The sequence below is a fragment of the Lactuca serriola genome, chromosome 5 (genome assembly GCF_051521515.1).
Source record: "Lactuca serriola cultivar US96UC23 chromosome 5, Lser_US96UC23_V15, whole genome shotgun sequence".
Lineage (NCBI taxonomy): Eukaryota > Viridiplantae > Streptophyta > Magnoliopsida > Asterales > Asteraceae > Lactuca > Lactuca serriola.
Genome location: NC_136412.1, coordinates 358,742,476 through 358,764,531, shown reverse-complemented (window position 1 = coordinate 358,764,531; position 22,056 = coordinate 358,742,476). Strand labels below are relative to the sequence as shown.

Below are 22,056 nucleotides of genomic sequence, written 5' to 3'. Positions count from 1 at the left end.
TTTATTAGTGATTCAAAGTCGTTATACTGATTGATCTACTTCAGGGGCGGTCCTAGCTAGGTGCTCGGTGTGGCACCGGCAACACCTAGCTTCTGCGCACGTAGTAGAAAAAATGTCGTTTTTTTTTTTAATTTTTACCGATTGTGCCACGATGTAAAAAAATCGTGCAACTACTAAGAAAATTTTGTGCAACTACATAAAAAAAATATTGTCACTCTCCGGAATTACCAAACGAAAAAAAAAAATAATAATAATAATAACGAGCCCAAATGTCCAATGTTTTAATCAACTATTGTCTAATAATCCAATTGTCCAAAGCCCAAAATAAAACTTAATTGGATAAATTAACAATTGGGCTAATTGCTTGTAAAAAAGATAGCCCAATCTTAATTAATTGAGTGTGTAATTATCTATTATCGGTACAAGGAAAAAAAACACGATTACAATACAGAATCGACTACTCGACTTCTGTTCCTGCCTCCAAAATTCGTTCGATACTTCGAGCGTTAGCCTACTGTCGGACTCGTGACCTCACAATCCTTCATCCTTGATCGATTTCATTATTGGATCGATCACAATCCTTGATCGATTTCAACAATACTCAATCACTCAATCGATAGACTCTTGAAGACTTGAAGCAAGTATCAATCAACTAATTCAACTTCTATCTTCTTTCAATTTCGACTGTTTTGGTTTATTGGTTAACAAAATCCACTTCAAAGCCCTACAATACAATTATACAATGAAACAAGTAAGTTTTACTACCAATTCGTTTAGATATTTGCAATTGATATGTTTTTTTGAAGTTATTGATTGACTTGGGATGAAATTGATTTGTTTTATTGAAGTTATATTGTTTGCTTAAGTTATATATTGCTATGTTTTTTTTTATTGAAGTCATTGTTTGATTATGTGTAATTGTTATGTTTTTATTGAATTTATTGTTTGATTAGGTGAAAGCAACTTGTTTTATTGAAGTAATTGTTTGATTAGGTGTAATTCTTATGTTTTTATAGGTTAAACTAAGTGGTTTTTTTACCAAAAGACATACCTAAACTAATGAAAGTGGCGAAAAATGTTCCCAAATACCAATCACCAATCAATCGATCCCTTCCGTTTCTAATCCTAATGCAACTCCACAAACACCAATCACCAATCAATCAATCCCTTCGGTTTCTAATGCAACTTTACAAACACCATGCTCTAACCAACCTAATGATAATGTTGACTTTAAAGATCTTCCAAAGGACTCGACGGATAGGCCATTGATTACAAGTTACAAATCAAATATAAGAGATGATGTAAGAAGAGCATATTTGCTTCAAGGACATGTCAAGTAAGGGCACATAAGTTTCCTAAAAAAATAGGTGATAGATTTAGAAGATTCGTTCCTTCATGGTTTGATGACTTTGATTGGTTGGAATATAGTGCGAAAAATAATAGTGCATATTGTTTATATTGTTATTGTGTGGGGACCTCATGGGACAAAAAGGAGGGAGAGATGCATTTGTTTCCCAAGGTTTTGATACTTGGAATAAAAAAGATGCATTTCGGACTCATGTGGGTGGTGTTGATAGTTTTCACAACAAAGCAAGAGAAAAGTGTGAGTACTTTTATGAGGGAAAAACAAGCTATTAATGTAGTCTTGAGGAGGCAAACCGAAGCAGAGGACCATAAATATAAAGCTCGATTACGTGTTTCTATTATTGTTGTTAGACTTTTATTGAAAACCGGTTTACCGTTTCGTGGTCATGACGAGTCGGTTAACTCGGAAAATAGAAGGCTTTGCATTGAAGTGTTAAAAGCCATTCGAGAGACTAGTGAAGATATTTTCAACAACACTTTAGAAAATGCTCCTAAAAACAATCAACTAATTTCCCCTAAAATTCAAAAAGAACTTGTCCAATGTTTTGCACAAGAAGTACTTTTGAGTATTCGTGAAGAGATTGGTCAAGATGTTTTGCTATACTAGTTGATAAATCTAGTGATGTTTCAAAAAAGGAACAAATGGCTATTGTTTTGCATTATGTCGATAGTATTGGCTTTGTGAAAGAAAGATTCATAGGACTAGTGCATGTGAAGGATACATCTTCTTTGACACTCAAAAATGCCATAAATGAAGTACTTACAAGTAATAAATTGAGTTTTAGTCAGGTAATTTATTCTTTACTTTTTTGTTATTTTAATTTAATATACATATATATATATATATATATATATATATATATATATTGTTTTAAATTTTAATAGATAAGATGACAAGGTTACGATGGGGCTAGCAATATGCGAGGAGAATTCAATGGTTTGAAAGCTTTGATATTACAAGAGAATGACACAGCTTTTTATGTACATTGCTTTGCACACCAACTTCAATTGGTAGTTGTGGCTGTAGTAAAGAAGCATGATGGTGTTAGTGACTTTTTTGAGCAAATTTTGTTGGTGGTTAATGTTGTTTGTGACTCGTGTAGAAGAAAAGACTTACTACGAGAGCAAGCAAGAGAAGGGTGCAAAAATGCTTGTGTAGTGGTGAACTTGAAACCGGAAGAGGTTTAAATCAAGAGACTACACTTGTTCGAGCGGGAGAAACAAGATAGGGTTCACATTTCAACACACTCACAAGTTTGATGAAGTTGTTTGCGGATGTTCTTGTAGTTTTAGATTTTGTGAAAGAGGAGGGAGGGTCATTGGCAAACCGTCAACAAGCATATGGAATCTTAATATATTTTAAATCCTATGAGTTCGTGTTTTACTTACATATGATGTATGCCATTTTACACCTCATGGGTACATTGTCAAAGCAACTTCAAAGAATAGATCTAGACATTTTAGAAGCGGCTTCGATGGTTAAAGGGACAATGGAGGCATTGCAATCTTTTAGAAACATAGGGTTTGCTAGCATTTTGCCAAAAGTATCCTCTTTTTGTCAAACACACAAATTTGATAATTTAGATATGGAAGAGTTGTATATTGGTGCGAGAAACCGTGGGACTACAAAGACTGATAGGTTGCATTTTGAGGTTGAAATCTTCAACACGGTGGTAGATATGCAACTTACAGAATATCGGGATCAATTTAGTGAAACAAGCATGCAATTACTAGAATACATGGGTGCTTTGAGCCCTTGTGGTTCATTTGCACAATTTGACAAATCAAAGTTATTGAAGTTGGGTAAGTTATACAAGTATGAATTTGATGATTCAGATATGATAGACCTTGAAGGATAACTTGAGATATTTTATCACTCTTGCATCAAAGATGAGCGTTTCACTAGTTTGAAAGGTATTTCCGACCTTTCTCGTTTGATGGTTAGTACGGGGAAGCATCGATCTTATCATTTGGTTTATAAGCTTTTAAAGTTAGCTTTGATATTACCCGTAGCGACCGCACATGTAGAAATATGTTTTTCAAAGATGAAGCTCTTGAAGACAAACTTGCGTAACAAAATTTGGCTATAAATTTTTGAACGACACATTGCTTTGTAATGTCGAGACCGAAGCACTTGCGAAAGTTGAAAATGAAAAAGTAATGGAGCGGTTTCAAAAGATGTCTGCACGAAGAGGACAAATTTAAATTCTAATAGATCGATGTTATATTAGGTTTAACCAGAAAAAAAAATTGTATTAGATGTTTTATATTATGTTTGACCGGAAAAAAAAATTGTGCAACCCCTACTACTAATTCCTGCGTCCGCCCCTGATTATATATATATATATATATATATATATATATATATATATATATATATTAATTTCCTTGAGTTATCTTCTTTGTTGTGAACGACTTAAAGATAATTTCTTGAGATAGCTTAATGTTTATTTGTAGTGCTAGTGTTTTGACATTTTTTTATTCATAATACCTAGAGTAATAGTGAGATTATGGTTTATGAATGCTAGTGTCTTTATTGTCTTTTTTTTTTGCCACTAGTAACCACTTATGTATCAGAACAAATATGTATGCTCTTAATGGTTTTGTAAATTATCAAATTTATTTTGGATATGAATTTATGCTTGCATCACTAAGTCTAATGGTTTTGTATTCTCAATGCATCAAAATTATTCTTAACTTGAATGTTAAACGGGGATCCCCGTTACCCCGTAGGGATACCCGCAAACCCGATAGTGTTTGGTAAACGGGTCCCCGTTGGGAATCGGTTCGGTGATGGGATCGATTTTCATATTCGAGGATGGGGGCGGGATTATCAAAACCCGTCCCAAACCCGCCCCGTTTCCATCCCTATACTTGATAGATCATGAAAGTAGACTTTGAGTTAATGATGAATCTAGACTAATAATTAGTCGCAATAAAGATTAGACTAAAATTTAGCGATGATAATGCTAGGTTTCGTCGAAGGAAAATAGAATCGTTAAAAGTGAAGCGCTGCCCGAGTTTGGAATCATCACTTTAACAAGTGGGTGCCTACTTACTTTCATCTTACACATAGATATGAAGTATTTTATATAAATTACGTGCTATGTGTCTATATTGTCTAAATACTTGTTGTATATGTTGGATGAAACGTTTTATACATGTTTTAAATGATCTAAACTGTATATGTATTTTATATCTACAAAATGTGTTAGGTAAAACATGGGTATATTAGAGGTGAGATAAATAATGAGCGATGAAAGATGAGATAAATGATGAGCGATGATATATGAGTGATAAAATATGGTGCAAAGCGATGACCTAAGTGATGATCCAAAACGATGAGCCAAACTATGACCCAAGTGATGGCCCCGTCATCTAGCAGAGTATGGATGACAACCACGGACTATTCTAGACAGTTTAGTGGAACACTAGCAGACTCGCAACTTGTAGGTGGTGTGAACGATGTGTTCACCCGGTGTACTCTAAAAAACCCATTGACAGGTATTACGTGTGGACTCTCGAAAACGATAATGTCAATAAACGAGATAAACCCTTACAACTATGCAGACTTAGTGTCGATTCCTTAGGATACTCCTTAGGAATGAATGGAACGAGGAATGGCTAAATCTTAGGGTAGATCCTTAAGAGTAAAGAAGATAACGAGGATGGGTAATTGGGTTGATTGTTTGATGTTTAACATAATAATTATATTATTGTGGGTTGAAAATCCTATGTACTCACCAGTTTTCTCAACCTGACCCACTCAAGCTTATTTGTATCACAAGTGTCTATATGAAACTTCTTTACACTGAGGGGTTTAAAAGAGATGTAGATCACTAGTGTAAATGAATGTAAATTCCGTTTATGCTTATGTTTCTGTATTGACGATGACATCCCAAATGTTTTAAAATGGATAAAAATACATTTCTTCGGAAATGCTTTGATAATGTATTTATCATGTTTTTCTGTGAGCAAATTCTGCAACATTTTTATTAAAAGAGGTACTCTGATTTTTATAAAGCATAAACAAAATCGGTCTTTTCTGACCGTGAAAATGGAGATGACACACATAGTCCTTTGGTTTGGTCGATATTACGAAGTAACATGACCGAAACATCTTTTTTTTAGTATAAGTTTATGGTTGGGAATTCTAGAAACCTTAAAACCATTCAACACATATGGAGAGTATACCGATTCATCAAAAGAATCTTGTGCCTCGGTCTCACATAAAGAATATGAACTCATATACGTTTTCCCTTCATCTTTTATCAATTATAACATGTAGTCATTGATAGCATCGACTTCTTCATTTGTAGAGACCAAAATAGATTTATCTTGAAAATATGATGGATCATCAAGATGGTTCTGAAAGGATGAATAAATAGTGGATATAATTGAATGAATATGGTCATACGTAAAGGGAACGATAACATCTTCTGGAAATTCAACTTCAACTTCACCATCATTAGGTCAACCAATAGTACCTTCACCAAATTTAAGAATCCATTCAGTAAATCATTTTACCTCTTTGAAATCATTGTTTGGACAGCCGACCTGAAGCCTCATGTTTACATTCAAACGTAAAATTGTACATTTACGCCATAATCTTGATGAATGCAATGATGCCTGGACAATATCTAAACGATTTCCTCTTTGTATTACTGGAAGAATCTGTCAAAAGTCACCTCCAAATACAATGGTCTTGCCTACAAACAATTTATTATTGTCTGATGAAAGGGTAACGTTTCTAAGTGTCTTGTCAACTGCTTCGAAGCAATGGCGGTGCATCATCGGTGCTTCATCCCATATGATAAGTCTATCTTTATTCAACAGTTCAACTACATCGTTACTTGGTGTATATAGAACAAAATGAATCCTCATTCAAGTTGATTGGTATATGTAATCTTGAATGCATTGTCCTACCACCAGAGAGCAAGAGTTCTGCAATATCGCTTGAAGCAATGTTGATAACAATTTCACCTTTAGATATAACAGCAGCAAACAGTGTCTTCCAAACAAATGTTTTTCCTGTTCCTCCATAACCATGCAGGAAAAAGACACTACCTTTTTTGTTGTTAACAACATTGATAATTGTATCATAAACCTTTTTTTGCTCGACATTTAATTAGGAACGAGTTGTTTATGTTCGACTTCAAGACCAGATGGATCAGAAGTAAGCTTATCTTGTATTAACATATTGCAAGAATCTTGAATATATTTGTGATCAGGTAACGACATATTGGGTATTTGCTCCAGACTCAGTCCACAACTCAATAAAGATTTCTCAATCTACGACAACGTTGGGTGGAAAATTGCTTCCGGTTTTAGCTTCAAGCCCAAAAAGACAAAAAATTATGAAATTATTTATTTTTAATATCAATTAATTTTAAAACGATTTTTGTGTAAATGAGTTAGATTATTTGAAAATGTATCTGTTACACCGATTTCTTGTTCACGAATGTGAAGGACATCATCAGAAAGACAATTATAGATCTCTTTAAAAACATGATGAGGACGGGATCGACTATCCGATGTAATCAATGTAACAAATAGAGACCTACATAATTAAGTAGTGGCCCAATGATGTGTTTCGTGTATAAAAGATATGTACTTTCTATCGTTATCTAATAGACCAAGAGCGTAGCAAGCATCTTTGTAAGATTCATAAACGGTATCGTTAACTATCCTGATATCTTCATAGCAAGTAGGACCCTTTACTTTGTTAAGCAAAAGGCGTAAGTAATAAACATCACCAAACTTGGGAGACACGTGATTAATTCTACCAAGTGACTTTGTCTTTGTTTTTCTTCTTGTCCATACTTTATCTGATTTATTCCAAACATATTGACTTAGGAATTCAACATATGATCATTTTTGTGCCTTTTCATCATAGCTGTTACATTCCATCCAAGCCAAAAATTGAGAAGCAACAATAATGGGTTTAGAAACAACATTAGTAACACGTTGGGATGGTTTAACACAATAGGTTGTTTGTCTTCAAGGTGAAACGACGACCTTTTAACCGAAGGTGTTCTATAATGAATATCATACCCAAAAAGTATCCAGCATGCCTCATAAGCAGAAATATAACGACAATTGTAAAAGTCGACAGTTTCATGACGGTCGTTATTTTATTTATGTTGCTTTTTTTTTATTCTTGGCGTCATAAAAAGGGGTTGTGATTATGTCTGGTCCTTTGTTAATATACTTAAAAAAATACTTTATCCATCCAAGTTGATTACACCACTCAATATTCATATGCACTTGGTATTGCTTCAAAAGCATGTTATTATATGGAACAACATATTTGAAAAATGAAAGAAACATATCATAAATAACATTAAAATCATATTATTTTTAAAACAGAAGAAAAACAAATAAGCATATATATTAATTATAATTTTTATATTATAATTTTTATATTAGATAAAGTATCTAAATTATATATATAATTATTATAATTTTTATATTATATAGTATTTAAATAATATGCCTCATTAGACCTGCAGTCTATCCGGGCCGCCCTGGGTATGTTGGCATTCAACACAAAGCAGGTCCGCATCAACCCACCCCAAACATACAATTAATACATATATATCAAACGCTAGCTAGCATGTACAAACAGTAAAACCGATCTAACATATCACTAATCATAGCATCATCCTATATACCAGGATACCGACCTAACAAGTCACTAACATAGCATCATCCTATATACCAGGATACCAACCTAACAGGTCACTAAGCATATCATCATACAATAATCACGATAACAATCTAAAAAGAAGGGTCGACATCGGTGCCTTCGACCCTGTTAGTATAGTGAGGACAACTCACCTCGCAATGTCGATCGAAACTGTATTATCAAACTCCCGTAACACGGCTCCAAACACCAACAGCTACAACCACCATTAATCCAGTTCCATAAATTCCCAAATTACTAAAATACCCTCATAAGTCAAATCGGTCCACTCTTGGTCAAAGTCAAAGTCCACGATCAAGGTCAACTATTCATGTTGACCCAACTCGTCGAGTGCAACTTACAGAATCGTCGAGTTCCATCAGAGCTCAAAAAGTCACGAAAACCCCAGTCAACTCGCCGAGTTACCAAGTAACCCGTCGATTCCATGCATAATCCAGAATATCAGAAAAAACCCTAACCAACGCGTCGAGTTCATGCAGAATCCAGAAAGTGGGAAACCCTCGTCCAACTCGTCGAGTTGGCTATGCAACTCGTCGAGTTCCTTCAGTCCTTTTCTCATTCAGACGCTTTTAAGCGAAACCAAGGCTCCAAAAAGTAGATCTAGGCTCCTAGGGTGTAGTTATCACGTAAAGTTTCTAACTTTACGTACATGCAAGGCTTCAAGAAGCTAAAACACTCAAAACTAGCCTTAGGAAGAGGTTTAGGACATGGAAAAGGGTTAGGGCTAGATAAAGTCGAGCACTTTATGTTCATGAGGGCCTAGAGGAGTCCAGATCTGAGACCACGTTCTCATGACAAGCTCAAACCCGAGAATGACCCCCCTTTACTAACATAAGAAGAAATCTAAGAAATGGAAAGCCAAGGTAAAGACTTTTTACCTTCAACTGGATGCCAACACGATGTAGATACTGGATCTACAAGCTTCTTCTCGTTTCAAGCCTCTAAATCTTCAAGACTCTTCAAGAAATGCACCAAACACACACTTTTAACCTCTCTCACACACACACACACACTCAAAATAGGGGTTAACTCGATTAGGGTTCCTCTCTGGATGTGGAAGTGGCAAGGGTGGCTCGGGGAAAGGACTTAATGTCCTTTGAATAGGGTGCAAACCCTAAAAATTAAGGTTTTTATGCACAACCTCTACTCGTCGAGTTGGGGTCCTCCAACTCGTCGAGTAGGTTCCATAAACTGCGCGGTTTGATCAGTCTCTACACGACAAGTTGGGGCAGCCAACTCGTCAAGTAGGTCTATAATTATAAATATAAAAGCTTTAAAATTTATACCTGAGAGATGGGGTGTTACACTTTTGGAGATCCTTTAGAACATTTTCCTTTTTTCATACATGACATAAATGGAAATTCATTGACGCATGGTCCATGTATCATGTTGTCACAAACAATTCAATAAAAATTTGGTTCAAGCTCATTGTCTATCAATTCAGCACATATAACACGATCTATGTCTTAGGGATTTGGAAGTTTAGATTTTTTCTAAAAATAGGCATATGTGACAATGTGAAGACCCCTTTTTTGAAACTCGATGGTATATACAACTGTATGATGCAATTAAATTACTTGGTTAACACATAATATTATAAAATCTTAAAAAAGATAACGAACAATGACATTGTAGATTTATATCTCCATCGACCTCACCCAATTTTTTTCTTCCTTCAGTCGACTGATTAGTGAATTAAGTTTTATTTTGAATATTCATGTCAAAATATCGGTCCTGCCTTATGGTTTAAGATTCTCAGATTCAACAGATCTAATTACCTCTTGCCATTTAAGATTACATGTAAATGTTAAAAAATATCTAGATAACCAAACCACTTAACCAAAGTCATTGCGACTAAGTAATTTTGTTGCATGTAACGGTTGTCACCAGTAAAAGAAGATGGAATAATGATACAGTTTCCCATCATAGAAGCATCTTAAATTCCGTCTTGAGTGGCCTCGACCAAGTTTCCATAAGGAACAACACGTAATGTTGGTTGGTTAAACCGTATATAATTAAGGAGGACGTTTTCAACCAATTTATAGGAATCAACCAAAAATTGTTGGAAGAGTTTCGGGAACGTAATATCAAAGATATTTCATTAGCTCTCTGTGTATACGGTAAGCAAAAAACTTTCGCATGGTCATCTTTATTCGTCCTTTGGAGTCTGGTTCGTCTACACCACGATGTAATATATACAGTCGAAATCCATCCTTGGCATAAGGGAACAATAAAGGATATTGAAGTGAAAGATACTGAGGATGAAACTCATTAATATGTTGAATATGTCGACTTTGTGTGTCCAAAACAATATCTCGTGAATTAGAACCATCAATATCACCTATAATGAGTGCATCCACCTCACTTGTGGTAGGAAGATCCCGAAGACACAGATCCCGGTTCAGTCTCCTCCAAAATCCCCTGAAAAGCCAACTGAATAGGAGATTATGTCCTCTGATCACTCGAACGACTCCCCGGCCACAAGGAAAAAGAAAAGAGACTGGAGAGTTGCCAAACTAACTGACGAAATTTGGCATGCTCATGGAGTCCACACAACCTTTGATGAATCATTAATCAATTCATGGATAAATCCATGTTGCAGACTTCTAGATGAAGACTATGTCCCTCATCTCACTTACTCTCCCCCAAGCGAAAACATGTATTGGGACATTCTTTTGTCCACAATGGGAAATTCTATAAGGTGTTTGAAGACTTTTATCTGCAGATTCCTAATTATAGAAGACTGCCCATGGAGTTCGAGAGGTTAACACTTTTTCACAACAAGCATGGGAGAGCACTTGTAAACGAGATCTAGTCAAATTACACACCAGATGTTGCTACCAACTACAAGCCAAGATCATTTATCAAATCTCATTTCTTCCAATATACTCTGGTGCACTTTGGCAAAGATTATTACAGAATGCAGGCTGACTATCCGAAGATGAATCATGAAGAGCTATTCTTAATTGCAAAATTCTTCAGTCACAAGATTGAAAAACATCATACAATAAAGACTCCTTACCTAAGGCTCTGCACCTATCTTCGGTCCCTGCTTGCTGACTTTGCCACTATTGATCCCAAAATTCATTTGGCTTTATAGGCAAAACTTGAACTTCCAAATCTCGAATCCCCACACTTCATCACCGAATGTATACAAGAACTGAGTCTAGGAGCCACCAACAATCTAGACCTTGGCATTATTTTTCGTACAACCAAGGGAGCTCCAAATAACTTTCTCCCTGCTCGATCCTTCCATCGTTGTATCAAGAAAAAGCTAGAAGACATCCTTCTGCTGACCGAATAATCCAAATACACAACTAAGGAGGTCAAGCATGAAATTCAAAGAAGGATCAACTGGATATTCCAAGTTAGATTTTTTTGATGGATCATGATCAAGTTCTTCAAATTGAACAAGTAAAATGTGAAAGCTACAAGGTCACTTAGGAGGAAATTGTTAAGACATAAAGTGACCCTCGGTAGCTGAAGTGTGTAAACAATACCGCAAATTTGATGATTCAAAAGAACCGGAGAGGAGTTAAGGCTTACCGAAGAGCCTTGTATGTTGTTAAGCTATATCGAAGAAGAAAAGTATACCTGGGTATAAAGATGTTGTTCTATCTTTTCAATGATAATACAATGATCAACTTTATACTGACATTTCTTGGTAGAGTACACAAAACAGTCATGGGTAGTAGGGCTGCCCAAGCTACTATTATTTTATACTTTAGTATGTACCGTTTTTTCCTATAAATAGATGATTGATCGATCTATTAAGGCTCTCCACTTCCAATATATTTTCTATGTAATCGTTATATTAATACATAAGTCTCTTTATCAATATTATATTTCATATTTAGTTGTTCATCACTTTCTAACCTGTTCTTGAATACAAACCTTGCTACAATTCAACTAAGTATTATTTACTTGCTTATATTTTAAGTAGACTTGTTGCTATATCTCTTCCTTATTATTCCGCAATCTAGTTATTGTTGAGCTTCATTAATAGATCTATTAATTCCGCACTTATCTCAATATCATTCAAAGATTAACCTTTTTTTACTTAACATACATTATGAAATATTGGAGAATGAAAATTGAACATTAAGTGTTTTATAATACTAAAAAGGTGTGGACAAGAACGAAAACCTATAGTTTGTTAAAAAGGATTGTTAAGAAGACGATGACGAGCAAAGGAAATGCCCTCGTTTCTTTTAATGGTTAGATGGTAAGAAGGATATAGAAGTGTAATGAAATGATGTTACAAGAGCTCGCAACACCTTGGAGGTTGAGTAAAAACAACAAGTGGTGCTTGGAATTCTGAATGGCACGAATGAACCAATGATACGATATTTAGAGCATCTAAGTCATGGAACTTGATGACACAAACCAAGCACATCCAAGTGTAACTGGGTACGTACTAAGTGTGCATATTACTACAAAACTGGATTCGAAAACCAGACAGTGAGCGAGGAAAAACTTATGATAATGAGATCTGCTGTGATGAATCCATATAGAATAGAACTTTGTCTCAAAACATTATGGGTCACTTGACTGTGACTAACGCACACAAAAATCAATTGATAAAAAAGTTGTTTATGTATCCATAAGGAATGGATGAGAAATAGAAAGAAGTAAAGTAACATGATACTTGAAAAGATATTGTTAGGGTGCAAAGTCACTCTTGGATGTCATGTGTGCTTACTCCTTTATATGTGTGTAATGAGGACAACTTCTACCCAAATTTGTGAAATTTCGTCAAAGGCGGACCGTAAACGAATTCGAAAATTGAGATTTTTGGATTTTCCGGATTTATGCAAAGCGTTTATGCCATGTGTTAGGGGGGGGGGATCTGGATAGAAAAATTCTGAATTGAGCGCTTTCTAATTCCTTTTTGGTTTTATAATCATTTTTCGGTTATAAAAAAGGGAATAGAGAATTAAATATGAAATTTTGTCACACCCCAAAACCGGAACGGCGGAAACGTTCTAGGGTGGATGACGTCATGTCAAGTATCACAACACATGCATTATAGTAATCAAAGTACAACAAAACATTGCATTAATAGTAATAATTTTACATGGTTTACATTACAACAATTCAAAGTAATACAAGCAAATATAATAAGTACAGCAAGGTACTAAGCCGTCTTCATCAACAGCTCCGGGGGTGTACCTGTCTAATGCTAACCTGAGAATACAAGTTATTTGAAAAGCGAGTATCAGCATTTTTACAAATGCTGGTGAGTTCATAAGTATTTAGTGACATTTATCCAAATAAATTTATAAAGTAGTAGTTTAAGTGTTTACTGTGTATTGGAGTTCTTTCCAGAAAATCCTATATTTTCTTTAATAAAGCAGCCTTCTACCAAGACTGGTCAGTGTTATGTGGTAAAAAGTCAGTTTCCCTAAATTGTTATCATTATCAAAATACCGAATTTGATTATTGAGGAAAGCAAACGACATCAGGGAATAACATATGCCTCAGCAGTGAGGACTGCTGACTAAGGCAAGGAATCATAGACTCCAGGAGAGTATCGAACAAACGACATGTCTGGTTCAGTCTAACAAATAGAGACTCAGACCCCAGAAGGTACCAAAAGAAAGGTACAGCTGGTAAGGTCTAAAACAATGAAAAATAGACCCCAGACAGTATCAAATGAAAGATACGTCTTGTAAGGTCAAAACAGAGAAAACAGACCCCAAACAGTATCAAATGAAAGATACGTCTTGTAAGGTCAAAACAGAGAAAACAGACCCCATACAGTATCAAATGAAAGATATGTCTTGTAAGGTCAAAACAGGGTGACTCTGAAAATGAATTACCAGCATACAGTGTAAATTGTCGGTGAAATACCGTTACCTTAAAGCCAATGAATTATAAGGTAACCCGGGATACTCGTAACCATACTGACTAGAGTACCAGACGCCCTACAAGCGTCTAAAATATGACATTTGTCACCCGTTGGCTTGGTAGGCCGGGACTGTAGCTAGCAGTCTGGGTGCGGGGTTGTCAATCCCGTATAGATCTATACACACAATGTCCGCTCTCCCTACAGGAGATTCTGGTTCCCAACTAGATGACGGAGAAGGCCGTGTCCTGAAGATGCATACCAATTAGTGGGTAGAGACTTCCAAATAGTGGGTAGTGTGTAAGTGCTGAACTAGAGGTAGAGACTTCCAAATAGTGGGTAGTGTGTTTCTAATGTAAGTGTAGACTAGAGGTAGAGACTCTTAACTGAACTGACTAGAGAATTCCTGTATGGCTATGCTCGTATACATAATATATAACTAATGAATCAAACGACCTTCGGACGGCCATCCGATCCCACCAAACCACATCTCAAAGAAGAAAAGGAAATAGGGCGGACAAGCCTTCCTAAGTCCTCCAATCATTACTTATATGCATCTAGACAAGCACAGACATACATCTAACTACGCTTGAGTGTGTAACAAGTGGATTCTTATCGTGAAGTATAAGTGTGCCAAAAGTAAGTGTATCACAAAGTAGAAGCGATAACAAGTGAAGTAGGAGCGGTCGCAAGTGAAGTAGGAGTGTCGAACAAGTATAAGCGTATCACGAAGTAGAGACGACATTAAGTGAAGTAAGAGCGTCTATCAGGTATAAGCGACTACAAGTATAAGTGAAATAGAGACAATAACAGGTATAAGCGCTTCAAGAAGTTAAGGCGTTACTAAGTAGGAGTATAAAATAAGTATAAGCGAAGCAGCAGTAACTAACATGTAAATGTATTCTACGTGAAAGAGAATTTGATGAAAACCTTGGAAAACCTTTATATTTAGGAAAAATCGCATTTTGTATTCTTTAGTAAAATAAGTGTGAAAACCTTTAGAAATATTTGGAACCTTTATAAACCAGTTTGAAATGATGTTAGATAAAACAGTATAAGAGTTTTGAAACAATTGAAAACCATTATAGCATCCTACTCGGTTAAACGGGGTACAGTGTGGTAAAATCTTGTGCATGCGGGTTATCAATCACATGTGATTGATATGATAACTGGCATGTTTAACTTGTATTCCCCCCTATAAAACATGTAAAAACATTTAAAAGGCTCATTCAGGGGTATGAACTCACCTGGTGTAAGTAGGTCCGACGAAGGTGCCGTTTGGGCGTTCGGTGTCACGCAAGGACTCGAACACACTCAATGACCTATTCAACATATGTTAACACATACAATTAGTATATTTAATACTAGTTAAACAAATATACGCACTCAAAGGAGCGGAAAACACTTTGGTTAAGCGTTTGGGTGTCCCGGGTAGCGTCTAAAGGTGTGTATGGCTAAGGAATGGAGTTTACTCTCCAAGAGTAAACTCTCAAAGATATGTTTACGGCCCAGGGACATCTCACCATGAGTTTACGGCCATAAACTCATGGTGAGGGTATCTAGTGTGTTTCAAAGCTTAATCTTGTTAGTGGGATTTTTCTAAGTACAATTCTAAAAAGGCATGAGTGGGTTTGAGGCTTCTAAGGGCATTTTAGGGGAGTTTACGGCCTAGGGACAACTCCTAAGGTAGTTTACGGCCGTAAACCCTCATTCCTTGAGTTTTGTGAAGTTTCAAGCCCTTATATCACTTCTAGTAATTTATTCAAGGCTATAGGGGTGTTTGGGGTTCCAAGAGTGCATTCCTTTAGAGTTTATGGTCCAAATGACCAATCTTTGAGAGTTTACGGCCGTAAGCTCTATGGCTTGGCCGTGAACTCTCATACACCCACAACTCTTGGAGTTTAAGCCCTTAAATCATTCCTAGCATTTTATAAAAATAGTCTAAGGCCATTTAGGGGGCAAAAACCACATTTTTGGCACATTTAGGGATGTTTACGGCCTTGGTACCTACCTGGGCCGTAAACTCCTTTTTCCCCTTCATTTTGATGTGTTTAAATGGTTTAAACCCAAAATACCAAGTCCCTAAATTATGTATGAAGCCTAAGGGTGGTTTGGGAGTGTTCTTGGGACTTTTAGACATGTTTAAGAGGTGTTTACGGCCTTGGCATATGTCTGGGCCGTAAACTCTCTTTTATCCCCTAAATCCATGAGTTTTAATGTTTAAACACTCCTAAGCTAATACCTCAATTTATTTCCAAGCCATTAGGGACAAGTTTGGGTCATTTTGGCCTCATTTTAGGTGTTTACGGCCTAAGGATGAGCTTAGGCCGTAAACTCCTTTTCCATTGCTTCTAAGTCTGATTTTTGGGCTATAAACACAAATCATAATGTTTAGAATAAGCTAGGGTAAGCGGACTTACGATTTGGAAGCGTTTGGTTGCGGATTTGGGGCGAAAACGGGTCTAGTGAGAGAGTATAGAGAGAGAGTGTGAAAAAGGTTGAAATGGGGTTTACTCCTCTTTATATATGGGTGGGAGTTGGAGCTCAGTGGAATTCTACCCAATACTGCCGTTAAACGGGGCTTTTGGTCGCACCCGATTTAGTGGTCGAAATAATAAACTTAACATTTTCCAAATAAATGGAAATGTGTGTTATGTGTTTTTATTTTCTTTTATCACGACTTAACGGCATAATAGGTGTAAACAAATGGAATGTTTATTGAATTGACGACCTCTAATTAACGGAACTTTTATAAACTGGAATATTCCGTTAACGGTAACGGGGAAATGTAACGGAACGACTTAGGTTGTCATAAATTCCGAAAGTTTAATTTGTCATATTACGCGTACTTGAAGACCGAAGTGACATTGAGAAACGAAGTTTATGAAGTGATTTGATTGAATATTCGGAAGTGATTTGGGTTTTCTCGGTTCATGATGGGCTTGGATTTATTGAAGATTTTTGGGGTGTGCTTTTATGCTCAAAATTGGATAATTTTGTGGAGATTTGGATACTCCTAATTGCCTTTTGATGCTCGGTTTGTACGGTCTCACACTCTAGAACCCAAATTGGAAGGTCATTGAAGAATTGAAGATTTGAAGTTCATCTCTACATGTGTCATGCTTGAGGCTTGGTTCGTGAAGTTGCTCGATATTGGAAGATTTGAAGCGGGTCATCCATTCTTAACTTTGAGGGGGAGAATGTTGGGGTGCAAAGTTATCCATGTAAGACTTTGTAATGGTTTGAGTCATGTAGACCCACTTGCATGTGGTATAGTAGCCTTGTGACATGAGAGATAGATAGATAAATATATAGATAGATAGATAGATAAATATATATATATATATATATATATATATATATATATAAATAGATAGATAGGTAGATAGATAGATAGATAGATAGATAGATAGATAGATAGATAGATGGAGAGAGAGAGAGAGAGAGAGAGAGAGAGATGTAAACACCTCTATATAAGGTGGGTTCCATACTACTTGTAGAAGTGTGTTTGATAGATGTAGATTGTAGTGACTAGTGAGTGAGATATTTATGAAGTTCTAGTCTAGTACCCTTTTTTTACTCATTTACTATGAACGAATACATCTTTTAGCACCCAAATCACCGTGTTCTTTGTGTTCTTTAATTCCGCATGCCAAATTAAATACTCATAATTCACATCAATTGGTATCAGAGCGAATGTTATTGATTTGATCAAAAATTGATCCATGATGGCATTTTTTATTTGGTGATTCTTCATTGTTATTTGATCTTCGTGTTTTAGAGAGTTTTTGGATTTTAGAAATCGAATTGTTCCTTGATTCAATTCATAATTCGATTTTCTTCACTATAATTCAAGTGATTTTTGCTTTCTCACTCTATAAAATCAAAATCACTTTCTCTCTATAGAAAAACCCAAGTTCATATTGATTGATCAAAGATGGAAGAAACAAGTCGTGAAGTTTGGTTTGTGAATGATTATCCATGGTCATTCAGTTTTGAAGGAGTTCTCAATTGTTTTGTAACCGAGTATTTCAAACAAAATTCATTCTTTTCAAGTAAGAAATGTGAATGTGGAAAGTTCAATGGTTATCTTCTTGATCATGATCATCATAAGGAGTTGCTTAATCGTTTGGTAACTTGAAAGAAGGAAAAAAGAAGAAAGATGATGAATTAATTGAAGGAATTCGTCTTGATGAATGCATATATGGTGATAATGTTCTTGCTTCTTACCCAGATGTTCTTGAAGAAGTTCATCATGTTCGCCATGTTCATGATGTTCTTGATGTTTAAGAAAAAGGAGTTCAAGTTGATTTTCATGAAGAAGAAAAAGTGTTTTGCTCGATTGGAGTTCAAACCGATGATATTTTATGTTCTTGTGATTCATTTGAATGAATGATTCCTTGTCGAAAGCCGTCAATTCAAGAAATTCACAAATATCAAACTCCAAAAGATCTGATTCAAACTTGCAAAACTGAGGTTGTCAAGAATGAAGTTGTTCTTGAAATCAAATCTTCAAGATGCAAAAATATGAGAACGAAAAAGAAGAATAAGATCAAATGTAAGAACAAGTGGGTTTATTCACAAAAATCGTTAAATGTTGTTGTGAAGCCGAAATCCATGAAGCAAATTTGGGTTCCAAAGCAACAATCACCAAATGTTGCAATGAATTTGAATTCAAAACCCAAAAATGTTGATGGTTCTTATGAAGATTGTGTTAGATCGTTGAAGAACACAAAGAACAAGTTGTACAACACGCATCATGGGTGGTACAATGTGTAAATTGGTGATTTCCCTGTTCCAAAAAAAGAGTCAAGATCATCAATGATCGATTCGTGTGTTGCAAACGGAAAACGAATCGTCAAAAATGTATCTCAAATTCTCAAATGGATTCTAAAACGTTCATGATTTAAATTCGTGCGTTGCGTTTTTTATTTTTGATCGTTTTGATTCGTTGGATCTATTTCGTTTCAAACCCCATTGATTGATCCAATTATTTTTGTTTAGATCAAGCCCAAAATCACGAAAATTAATGTTCATTAAACATATTTGAACCCAATTTTTTTTTATCTAGTTACTATTATTTTGATTCTAATCCGATTAAAGCCCAAATATTGACTCTTCACATTCGAAGTCTATTCTTAATCCCAAATATCGTTTGATTTTATGTTCAGTTGATAAACCATTCGATTGATTTTCTTTCAAAACTCGATCATAACTTGAGCTGCATTAGATCGAATTGTGAGATTTTTACTTTGACTTCGAATCGATTGAAATAGGATCGATGGGTTGGTTGAAAATTGATTTTCAATTTTGACTTTTGTTCATATTTTTTCTTCACATCTGGTTATGCTTGGACTCAATGCTCAATTTTCAACTTCGTCTGTATTCTATGTTCATTGGAGTTGTTTGAAAAATCGAACATATCTATTGATGTTGTTCGAATTGTATTTTGTGATTTCGATTGCTATGAAGAATTGGAGTCGAATATTTGGAGTCAAATTCAAAGATATTTATGATTTGAGTTCGCTTGTGGGTCAAATAAGCATCAGTTTGGGAAATTGATTTACCTGTTAAATACGATTTTGTTATGTATACTTGGAATTTGATGTGTTTAACTTGGAATCGAAGTTGATTAATAAAGCTTGAGTCGAATTGAAATTTTGGGAACGAAAGTTCATTTGTTAAAGTCAAAAGCGAATTCGAATTCGATGTAGAGGTTAAAATCGGTCGATGTGTGGATGCATCGAGTTTCGCTTTGGGTAAAAAGGTTTGAAATCGAAATCAATTTTGGTGGTTGATTATCCCTTGGAGTCGAATGACTTGAAGTCGACGTTCTTTATCTAGCTTTGAAGGTTTGAAGGTTTGGGTTGACTTTGGTGAATGGGTATGTCGACGATCGAAAGTTTTGGATGTTTAAATAGTCGCCAGTCGATAATTGGCTTACAGTCGAAATCAATGTCGACTAGTGTTGATTCAAATCGATTCTGTTGATGTTATCTTGTTATCTCAACATTGAGGGTCGACTGATTTTGGTTCGATGTCGATGATAATAACCTGATGTCGAGGTTGAATGACTAAAAGCCAAGGATATGTATTCGATGTCGAGTGTCGATTTTGAAGACTTCAAAATTGGGCCATGGTTTGGAGCAATGTTTTCAAAACCGGACCGGACATCGAACCGGTCGTCATAGCGGTTCGATGGTTCAACTGGTCTAACTGGTTGAACCGGTCTCAAAAACCGGACGAACCATTTGTGTGTGTGTGTGTGTGTGTGTATATATATATATATATATATATATATATATATATATATATATATATATATAGGTTTAGGTTCATGTGAGACGACCTAATTTTGTGAGACCGTGAGACGCATTTTTTTATTTATTTTTATTTATTTTTTATTTTTTTTAGTTAATTCAAGTTCCGAAAATAATATTTAAAAAAATAATTTTTTGATTTTTCCATTTATTTTGCATTTTAAAATTATTTTTAGAATATGTACGGTGTAATATTCTATTTAGAATATTTCACGTATTTTTTAAAAAAAAATAGGATTTTTTTTATTTTTATTTATTTTTATTTTTTTTAGTTAATTTAAGTTTCAAAAATAATATTTAATTTTTTTTTTAGATTTTTCCATTTATTTTGCATTTTAAAATTATTTTTTAGAATATGTCAGTGTAATATTTTATTTAGAATATTTCACGTATTTAAAAAAAAAACGGGATTTTTTTTAATTTTTTTTAGTTAATTCAAGTTCCGAAAATAATATTTAAAAAAATAATTTTTGGATTTTTCCATTTATTTTGCATTTTAAAATTATTTTTAGATTTGGTTTCACGGTCTCACAAAATTAGAATGGTCTCAAATGAACTGAATATATATATATATATATATATATATATATATATATATATATATATATATATATATATATATATATATATATATATATATATATATATATAACAAGTTGTAAATAAAAAGAATTGATTTCCACAAGGAAAGTTAGGAAGAAAGTATTTGGTTGTTGGCATTAAAAAATTGAAAGGTTAAGGCTTAAGAGTGTCTCGGTGAATCCCACATCGCTAGCCTATTCAAATTTGGAATAGCAAATGGTTCTATAAATGCGTTTTCAGATCCGGTGTACCAAATTAATCCCAATACGATTTCTTAAGTTTAAAACCAAAGTTTAGGATATATTATGAGCTTTCATATTTTTTATGAAAGTTCAAAGTGATTTTTTGCCAAAGTTAAATTTTAGTTAAAAGCACCGATTTTAATCGGTTGAACAAGGTTCAACCCGGTCTATATTAAAACCGCCGGTTTTTTACGGTCTAAGCTACAAATGGTTTTTGGGCTTTATAAAATCGGCCACAACACCGGTTCCCAGTTGAGCCGGTCCGATCGGCCGGTCCGGTTTGCAAAACAGTGTTTTGGAGTCGAGTATTGAGGTTCAAAGGGTTGATGTTGATAGTTCGAAATAGGATTCTCCACTTGGATGGTTTGATTTCGAAGGTTAGGTATCGACATAGTCCATGATGGTATCTAATGTCGAAGTCAATTGGAGAAGAAACAAATTTTTTCAGTACGAATCCCTTAACTTTCATCATTTTGACAATTTTTAGACATCAATCGGAGAAGAAACAAAAGTTTTCAGTACGAATCCCTTAACTTTCACCATTATGACAGTTTTTACCTACATTTCGAATGGGGACAAATTTTTGAAGAATGAAAGAGTTTACTTTTGAATCCCTAAAGTTTCAAAGTATTGGCAAAATTTACCCAATTTCCAAATTGGGCTGAAAATTATGAACCATGGAGATATCTGGTCCCTGCAGTTAATGCAAATTAACGCTTTATGCCCGGTTTCGCAATTGGGGTAAAGTTTTGCATCTGAGACTGTTTTTAGCACAACGAGTCCCTGTAGAATTTTGATATTGACAGTTTTTACCCGGATTTTCGAAATTCTTGTAACTCTCACCCAAAAGTTGAAAATTTTCACAAAAATTGAAATTTTTTCATGACTTTTTCATGATTGTTTTTTTTTTCATGCAAGGTTTTCGCGGTTTCATTTTTGGCACACATCAAGGAGGAGATTTGTGAAGTATATTCTTCGGGCGCTTCTCAACCT

The 22,056-nt window shown here is 35.0% G+C and overlaps 2 protein-coding genes across 2 annotated transcripts; both read left to right on the top strand.

The window, feature by feature from the left end:
• Positions 1 to 1,543: 1,543 nt before the first annotated feature.
• Positions 1,544 to 1,972, top strand: LOC145051159 (uncharacterized). Its single transcript, XM_078999285.1, has one exon. The coding sequence runs from the start codon at positions 1,544 to 1,546 to the stop codon at positions 1,970 to 1,972; it is 429 nt and encodes a 142-aa protein (XP_078855411.1).
• Positions 1,973 to 2,007: 35 nt separating this feature from the next.
• Positions 2,008 to 3,224, top strand: LOC145051158 (uncharacterized). Its single transcript, XM_078999284.1, has 3 exons — positions 2,008 to 2,154; positions 2,469 to 2,547; positions 2,653 to 3,224. The coding sequence occupies exons 1-3, from the start codon at positions 2,008 to 2,010 to the stop codon at positions 3,222 to 3,224; spliced, it is 798 nt and encodes a 265-aa protein (XP_078855410.1).
• The last annotated feature ends 18,832 nt before the right edge of the window (positions 3,225 to 22,056 follow it).